The sequence below is a fragment of the Salvelinus alpinus genome, chromosome 1 (assembly GCF_045679555.1).
Source record: "Salvelinus alpinus chromosome 1, SLU_Salpinus.1, whole genome shotgun sequence".
In the NCBI taxonomy this organism is placed as follows: domain Eukaryota; kingdom Metazoa; phylum Chordata; class Actinopteri; order Salmoniformes; family Salmonidae; genus Salvelinus; species Salvelinus alpinus.
Genome location: NC_092086.1, coordinates 18,216,429 through 18,225,990, shown reverse-complemented (window position 1 = coordinate 18,225,990; position 9,562 = coordinate 18,216,429). Strand labels below are relative to the sequence as shown.

The window sequence follows — 9,562 nt, the reverse complement described above, 5'->3', positions numbered from 1 at the left end:
GTCACGGTCGTTTGAGGTTTTTCTTGTTTTTGTTGGCGACATTCATAATAAAAAGTAATGTACGCTCACCACGCTGCACCTTGGTCCGGTCATTTCCCTGACGACGTTCGTGACATCTTTATCTAAATGTGTTGCTAGGTCTTTATCTAAATGTGTTGCTAGGTCTTTATCTAAATGTGTTGCTAGGTCTTTATCTAAATGTAGTTTCTAGGTCTTTATCTAAATGTAGTTGCTAGGTCTTTATCTAAATGTGTTGCTAGGTCTTTATCTAAATGTGTTGCTAGGTCTTTATCTAAATGTAGTTTCTAGGTCTTTATCTAAATGTAGTTGCTAGGTCTTTATCTAAATGTGTTGCTAGGTCTTTATCTAAATGTGTTGCTAGGTCTTTATCTAAATGTGTTGCTAGGTCTTTATCTAAATGTAGTTGCTAGGTCTTTATCTAAATGTAGTTGCTAGGTCTTTATCTAAATGTAGTTGCTAGGTCTTTATCTAAATGTGTTGCTAGGTCTTTATCTAAATGTGTTGCTAGGTCTTTATCTAAATGTGTTGCTAGGTCTTTATCTAAATGTAGTTGCTAGGTCTTTATCTAAATGTAGTTGCTAGGTCTTTATCTAAATGTAGTTGCTAGGTCTTTATCTAAATGTAGTTGCTAGGTCTTTATCTAAATGTAGTTGCTAGGTCTTTATCTAAATGTGTTGCTAGGTCTTTATCTAAATGTGTTGCTAGGTCTTTATCTAAATGTGTTGCTAGGTCTTTATCTAAATGTAGTTGCTAGGTCTTTATCTAAATGTAGTTGCTAGGTCTTTATCTAAATGTAGTTGCTAGGTCTTTATCTAAATGTAGTTGCTAGGTCTTTATCTAAATGTAGTTGCTAGGTCTTTATCTAAATGTAGTTGCTAGGTCTTTATCTAAATGTAGTTGCTAGGTCTTTATCTAAATGTAGTTGCTAGGTCTTTATCTAAATGTGTTGCTAGGTCTTTATCTAAATGTGTTGCTAGGTCTTTATCTAAATGTAGATGCTAGGTCTTTATCTAAATGTAGTTGCTAGGTCTTTATCTAAATGTAGTTGCTAGGTCTTTATCTAAATGTGTTGCTAGGTCTTTATCTAAATGTGTTGCTAGGTCTTTATCTAAATGTAGTTGCTAGGTCTTTATCTAAATGTGTTGCTAGTTCTTTATCTAAATGTGTTGCTAGGTCTTTATCTAAATGTGTTGCTAGGTCTTTATCTAAGTGTGTTGCTAGGTCTTTATCTAAATGTAGTTGCTAGGTCTTTATCTAAATGTAGTTGCTAGGTCTTTATCTAAATGTAGTTGCTTGTTTTGATACATGTCTTCACTCATGGGCGGGGGAGGTGTCCCCCTTTCTGGACAATGAAGTCATGTTTGTGAGTTGGAGGAAACCTAGTTTTGTTGTGTTATTTCATTATTGTTTATGCTTTTGATAAAGGCATACAGCCGAAACGTTGGAAACTGGCTTGTGTTTCTGTTTTTAAATAAAAAGCATCACTGCATTAGAATGACTTAATGTATTGTTATATTCTAGAATGCTTCCATATTCTCTATTCCATATGTTCTTAGATCTGACACATGCAGAACAGATAACCGTCCCCTACTGAGGCCAGCTTTCAGCAGCTTGACCAGGCTAGAAATGCTCTGACTACAGTAGACCACAGAGTAAGCCTGCTATGGCTGTCTAACCTCCATTATCATGCTGTCTGATGGAGACAACAGCCTTCTCAGTACCATCGACAAAGAAGCATGGTCCCTCCAGCTAAAGGTCAGGTCTTCCCCGGTGGTGACCTTGCCTGACCCCTGAAGAATTCTGCTGCTTGAGGTCTAAGCTTTTATTTTATTTTACCCTTAATTTACCAGGTACGTTGACTGAGAACACATTCTCGTTTACAGCAACGACCTGCTGAATAGTTACAGGGAAGTGAAATGTGCCAATTGGAAGCTGTGGATGATTAGGTGGCCATGATGGTATGTGGGGGTTATGGGATGCAGGAGGGTATGGGATGCAGGGTGGTATGGGATGCAGGAGGGTATGGGATGCAGGAGGGTATGGGATGCAGGAGGGTATGGGATGCAGGGGGGTATGGGATGCAGGGGGGTATGGGATGCGGGGGGGTATGGGATACAGTGTGGTATTCTGCCAGCAAAAAATGAAGATCAGGGTACAAACCCAATGTGTGCCAGAACATCTCTCTATGTCAAAGGTCAAGGCCTCCCCAGGTCTTCTGAACAGGTCAATGTAGGAGTAGGTGACGGTCCCATACAGACAGCAGACAGACCAGTCTATAATCCCACAGGGGTCCCAGGCATTATCAAGCTGACTACGGGCTCCATAGAGAGCAGGGGGGAACACAAACATGACATGGTCACAGGGAAAGCCAGGGGGGAGGAGACTGGAGATGTCTGAGCTTCCTGGTTGTGTGGGGTTACGGAGGTGAGGGGGAGGAAGAGAAATCACAAGTCTTCTGCTGTGTTTTCAACCACACAGTGTAGCTCTGTCATACTGTACATTCCTATAGAGTGGAAGAGATAGCTTTTAGTGAGTACAGTAGGATATCTAACCAGAATGGAACAGATACCTTTTAGTGAGTACAGTAGGATATCTAACCAGAGTAGAACAGATTGGCTTTAGTGAGTACAGTAGGATATCTAACAAGAGTGGAACAGATAGCTTTTAGTGAGTACAGTAGGAAATATAACCAGAGTGGGATCTCAAAGCATGCAGCCCCAGAGTAATAATGTCATTATAGAGGCATGGGCTCTGAAGAGGACTACAGCCCCAGAGTAATAATGTCATTATAGAGGCATGGGCTCTGAAGAGGACTACAGCCCCAGAGTAATAATGTCATTATAGAGGCATGTCACAGGGCTCTGAAGAGGACTACAGCCCCAGAGTAATAATGTAATTATAGAGGCATGTCACAGGGCTCTGAAGAGGACTACAGCCCCAGAGTAATAATGTCATTATAGAGGCATGTCACAGGGCTCTGAAGAGGACTACAGCCCCAGAGTAATAATGTCATTATAGAGGCATGTCACAGGGCTCTGAAGAGGACTACAGCCCCAGAGTAATAATGTCATTATAGAGGCATGTCACAGGGCTCTGAAGAGGACTACAGCCCCAGAGTAATAATGTCATTATAGAGGCATGTCACAGGGCTCTGAAGAGGACTACAGCCCCAGAGTAATAATGTCATTATAGAGGCATGTCACAGGGCTCTGAAGAGGACTACAGCCCCAGAGTAATAATGTCATTATAGAGGCATGGGCTCTGAAGAGGACTACAGCCCAGAGTAATAATGTCATTATAGAGGCATGTCACAGGGCTCTGAAGAGGACTACAGCCCCAGAGTAATAATGTCATTATAGAGGCATGGGCTCTGAAGAGGACTACAGCCCCAGAGTAATAATGTCATTATAGAGGCATGGGCTCTGAAGAGGACTACAGCCCCAGAGTAATAATGTCATTATAGAGGCATGGGCTCTGAAGAGGACTACAGCCCCAGAGTAATAATAATAATAATTAATAATGTCAACAGCATAACTACATGAAAGACTTTACCCACTTCCTCTTTCGATATTTATATTTACATGTACAAGATAATTTAATAAAGTACAACTAAAATGAAGTACAGTAATCTAATTCATATTTCATTACAATCTGCTGATGTTTTAGTGAGACTCAATGGTCTTCTGAAATCTATCATGTCCAAACAGATCCTTCATGTGAATAGTATTTTTATTGACAGTAAGTTTATTTTCAGGAACTGAAAGAGAGACATTTAAAAACAGGTCAAAATAGTATTTCACAAGCTGTTTAACATACAGTGTGACTGTGCTGTACAAACAGGATGCTGCTCCTCGTATCTACACAGACATCAACTGTGGCGGTCAGAGAACACGTTGCAACTCTGCAATCATTCCTTCATTGTCTGTGGGACATTTTATTGTTCCTTTACTTTTGGAACAAATCTAACCATTAAATATTTACTCCTGTAACCTTGAGATACAATTCAACTGCAGGGTGAAAGGTCAGAACATTGGAACAACCAAAAGGTATGAGCTGCTGTTAGTTACCAAGGAGGAACCCATCTGACAAACAACAAGAAGAAGAGAGACTCCATACTGTTTACAGCGTTCACAAGGATGGTACTGTATCAAACCAACGTTCTACAGATATCCACCAGAACCAAACTATTCTGACAATTATATCAGTAGATTTGACGGAAGTTGTGAGAGATGAGAGCTATGTTTTCCCACCCTGCCGTCCTGTTCCTGTGGATTCAGAGTGCTAGTGGATGGATGCATCCTAAATGCCAGATTTATGACAGTGGTGAAGACTTGGGAGACATTACCACCTGGACCTGCAAATACCTACCTCGTCATGTGGAACATTACACTGCTGTCTGTAAAGGTGTCACAGCCATCGAGGAGGATCTACTTGGACTTCCCCCTAATATCAATACCCTCTGCATATCTATGAAACATGGTGAAAATAGATCCATGTCTCTGGGCTTTTTCTCTCAGTTTCAGGATCTGGAGTACCTCTACATTGACGGCTGTTTTACTCAAATCCTTCCATCTGGGAAAATCCACCTTCCAATTCTGCAACATATGTACTTGATAGGTAAATGGGGAACGGGCTCTGGGTGCTGTGATTGTCATATTGGGCCTCATACATTCAGAGTTCTAGTCAAGCTGAGTCATTTGATCATATGGGGTTATAGTCTATCAGCAATGGCCCCAGATGTTTTCCATGGCATGACTCAGTTACAAACTCTCATCATTAGTGAACCCTGTGTAGAGGATTTGTCGGAGATATTATGCAGAATTATGAATATTAAGTCACTTGTTGGGTTATTAATAGACGCACCAAACATACGATCGTTAAACAATTCAAACGGCTCCATCTTAAACACCAACGAAAGCAGGAAACCTGTTTTTAACAATCTAGCAAGAGCTGGGTTATCATTTTATGAAATAACACATATAGAGGAAGGTGCACTGGCTTGGCTCCAGAACCTCACAAAGTTAACTGGGGCTTTCAGCCAGGAAGTCCTACTGCACCTTCCCCTGTCTGGGATAAAACAAATCCAGGTCTTCAGTTGCTTTGGTATCGATGTCATTGATATTGAAAGTATCTGTAATGTAGTTTTTTTACTTTCAATCAAGAAAATATTTGTAAACAATGCCAATACAAGCAGCATCTCTATGTCCAGTGTTGCACTGTGCATTGGGCTAGAATATATGTATTTAAGTGTACCTTTGACTTTCCATCCTACTACCCTTTTGGAATGGCATTTTATTTCCAGTCTCAAAAACCTTAACCAATTTAAAATAGACGGCCTGAGAGATAACAGACTTGATATTTGCTCCTTCCAAAAACAACCAATCATATGGTTAACAAAACTGACTTTAGAGTTGAACAAAATACAAATGCTTTTTGCAAAACAATTTAGCTGTTTTGTTAAACTGCAGTATTTGGAATTAGCACATAATATAATTTCAAACATTGAAGACTTTGCTTTCCTGGGATTGACAGATCTGGTGTCCTTAGACATTACAAGAAATAAGATAACACAGATAAATGCAAACACATTTTTTGGTTTACATAGTTTGACATGGTTAGACCTCAGGAACAATCCACTTATTCACAACATTGAGGCAATGTCTTTCACACACCTCACGTCTCTTAGACAAGTGTTTCTCGGGCAAGTGAACAATCCACTAACAGAACCTGTGATCAAGCTGAATCTGACACTTATATTTGGTGCCATTCTGAGTCAGCTGACTCATCTGTACATTAGTTCAGCTATGAGACCAATGCAGTTGACGCTCGGCAGTAACATCACATCTAAACAGAACCTGAGTCTCCAGCTCAAAGGCCATACGGTGTCATTTGAGGACTGTGACAGACCTTTCTTTCAGTCTGTAACCCATCTTCATGCTGATGCTGAAGAATTCCTTTGTGGATCTGAATTCATGGGAAAGTTCTTCACGTCTGTGGAGACATTTGACTACAGATCTAAGCTTTCAGCTAAAAGGGTTGATTTAACATCAATTAATCAGCTGATTCACCTGAGGAGACTGACTCTACGACAGGTGGATCTTTTAACACAGCGTTCTGCCAACATCATTTTTCACAACTTGACCAAACTGGAGGTTCTGGAAATGTACCACTGCAGGATTTATTCTTTGGAGGGGAGTTTAACTAAAGACTTGAAATCTTTGAAAAGATTGTATTTGCATATAGAGAACATTTATAATGTATTCTACAGCTTTACTGAACCTCTCTCTAGTCTTAAGCATTTGACATTTGACAATTTACAGATGTTTTGCAGTTGTGACAATGCTTGGTTCATTACATGGGCAAAGGGGTGCAGGCAGGTTGAAGTGATCATGCTTAGTCCGTATGCTAAAACCGGTATGTATGCTTTGGAGGACTTGATATGCTTGTCGGACAATGGACTAGACACACCTAATTTTGTCAAGTACACAGAAGCCAACTGCACAACGGAGGTGGGCTTTGTGCTCTTTGCTGTGACTGGCCTGGGAGTCCTGTTCTTCATGCTGGTGGTGTTGGTCCATAACCTGGCCGGTCCCTACCTCCTCCCCCTCTACCACATCACCCTTGGCTGGCTGTCGGAGGCCATGCGATCCAACACCAGGGGGCGCTACCACTACGATGCGTTTGTCTCCTATAGCGGGAAGGACGAGCGCTGGGTGGTGGAGGAGCTGCTACCCAACCTGGAGCAGAGGGGTCCTCCTTTCCTGCGCCTCTGTCTGCACAGCAGGGACTTCCAGCTGGGGAAGGACATTGTGGAGAACATCACAGACAGCCTCTACCGGAGCCGACACACCGTCTGCCTAGTCAGCCGCCACTACCTGCGCAGTAACTGGTGCTCCCTGGAGATGAAGCTGGCCACCTCCAGGTTGCAGGTGGAGCAAAGGGACATACTCCTCCTGGTCTTCCTGGAGAAGATCCCCCCTCGCCGGCTGTCTGCCCACCACAGGCTGGCTCGCCTGGTGAAGACCAGGACCTATCTGGACTGGCCCCAAGACCCCAATCAGCACCAGGAATTCTGGGACAGACTGTGGACTAAACTGAAACCTCAGACTGAAGCGTGAGGTCAGAGGTTTATGTAAGACATTGTGGTCTGAAATGTGACATCAGAGGTTGATGTTGAACCTTGTGTTAATGCAGATGTAATGTTGATACATATGTTGAGGTGTTGAACTTGTCGTACAAAATGTCCTCCGCTATTTGCGATTTGATTAGACAATTCTGATGAAGTCATTTTAAATGCTCTGTACTTTTTCTTTTTTGTTTTATCTGAAATTACTTAGAAATAAACCTATTTAAATTACTTAGAAAATATCCTATTTGAATTACTTAGAAAAGATCCAATGCATCTTTTTACTTCCCCAAATTTTATCAGATCCTGAACACCTAATCGCTAACCCATGTCTTTGTTTGTATATGTGTTGCTAAGAGGAACTGAAAAAGGGTGGGATTTAGCTCTGTTTCTGTTTAATTTCAGATAACAACTATTGTTTTGTTTGCAATGTATTGCTGCTGTGAATAACAATACATGAATGACCAATGACCATGAAGCAGTTATTAATGACAATACATTAATGACCAATGACCATGAAGCAGTTATTAATGACAATAAATTAATGACCACGAAGCAGTTATTTTTATTTCAACATCTATCAAAGAGTTTTGTACAGAAATGTAGTTGCTATTTCTTTATCTAAATGTGTTGCTATTTCTTTATCTACATGTGTTTCTAGTTGTTTAACTAAATATTTTGCTCGTTCTTTTGTCACGCTCTGGCCATAGAGAGGCTTTTATTCTCTATTTTGGTTAGGCCAGGGTGTGACTAGGGTGGGCATTCTAGTTTCTTTATTTCTATGTTTTCTGTTTCTATGTTTTGGCCGGGTATGGTTCTCAATCAGGGACAGCTGTCTATCGTTGTCTCTGATTGCGGATCATACTTAGGCAGCCTGTTTTTCCACCTTAGTTGTGGGTAGTTGACTTTGTTAGTGGCCTGTATAGCCCAAGTAAGCTTCACGTTCGTTTGAGGTTTTTCTTGTTTTTGTTGGCGACATTCATAATAAAAAGAAATGTACGCTCACCATGCTGCACCTTGGTCCGGTCATTTCCCTGACGACGTTCGTGACAGAACTACCCACCACAAACGGACCAAGCAGCGTGGTAAGGAGGACTGGACATGGGAGGACATCCTGAATGGGAAAGGATCCTGGACGTGGGAGGAGATCCTGGTGGGAAAGGATTGCCTGCTGCGGGAGCAGGTGGAAGCAGCGAGGAAGGCGGAGGCAGCGAGTAAAAGGGCCCAGGATTACACAGGGTCACGGCTGGAACTAAAGACTGGGAGGCCACTCCCCCCAAAAATTGGGGGGGGCACACGAGGAGATTGTCTGAGTCAGGTTGGAGACCTGAGCCAACTCCTCGTGCTTACCGTAGGGAGCGTGGTACTGGTCAGGCACCGTGTTATGCGGTGGAGCGCACGGTGTCTCCAGTGCGCGTTCACAGCCCGGTGCGCTACATTCCAGCTCCCCGCATCGGCCGGACTAGAGTGGGCATCCAGCCAAGACGGATGGTGCCGGCTCAGCGCATCTGGCCGCCAGTGCATCTCTACGGCCCAGGATATCATGCTCCGGCTCTGCGCACTGTCTCCGGTGCGACTGCACAGCCCAGTGCGTCCTGTGCCAGCGCCCCGCCTTTGCCGGGCGAAGTTCACCATCCAGCCAGGACGGGTTGTGCAGGCTCTACGCTCGAGACCTCCAGTGCGCCACCACGGCCCAGTGTATCTGGTGCCTGCTCCAAGAACCAGGCCTCCTGTTTGTCTCCCCAGCCTGGTGAGCCCTGTGGCAGCTCCACGCACCAGGCTGTCCATACGTCTCCTCACTCCAGTGATGAGCCATGGCACAAAGCCTCCAGTGATGATCCATGGCACGAAGCATCCAGTTATGATCCATGGCATGAAGCCTCCAGTGATGATCCATGGCACGAAGCCTCCAGTGATGATTCATGGCACGAAGCCTCCAGTGATGATTCATGGCACGAAGCCTCCAGTGATGGTCCATGGCCCGGAGCCTGCAATAAGGATCCATGGCACGAAGCATCCAGTATTGATCCGCGGTCCGGAGCCTGCAGCGACGGTCTCCAGTCCGGAGCTTTTATTCTCTATTTTGGTCAGGCAAGGGTGTGACTAGGGTGGGCATTCTAGTTTCTTTATTTCTATGTTTTCTGTTTCTATGTTTTGGCCGGGTATGGTTCTCAATCAGGGACAGCTGTCTATCGTTGTCTCTGATTGGGGATCATACTTAGGCAGCCTGTTTTTCCACCTTAGTTGTGGGTAGTTGACTTTGTTAGTGACCTGTATAGCCCTAGTAAGCTTCACGTTCGAGTTTTTTCTTGCTTTTGTTGGCGACATTCATAATAAAAAGAAATGTACATGCTGCACCTTGGTCCGGTCATTTCACTGACGACGTTCGTGACATCTTTATCTAAATGTGTTGCT

General features: G+C 43.3%; 2 protein-coding genes across 2 annotated transcripts in view; both read left to right on the top strand.

Moving 5' to 3' along the window:
* LOC139570881 (protein sidekick-2-like) overlaps positions 1–9,562 on the top strand; it is a 524,727-nt gene that overhangs the window by 446,412 nt on the left and 68,753 nt on the right. The window lies entirely within an intron of this gene.
* LOC139570872 (toll-like receptor 13) lies at positions 3,836–9,502 on the top strand. The gene has a single exon (XM_071393170.1). The coding sequence runs from the start codon at positions 4,251–4,253 to the stop codon at positions 7,137–7,139; it is 2,889 nt and encodes a 962-aa protein (XP_071249271.1). The 5' UTR covers positions 3,836–4,250; the 3' UTR covers positions 7,140–9,502.

Coding starts and splice junctions, on each gene's coding strand:
- LOC139570872 (XM_071393170.1), top strand. CDS start 4,251: ATGAGAGCTATGTTTTCCCACCCTGCCGTCCTGTTCCTGTGGATTCAG.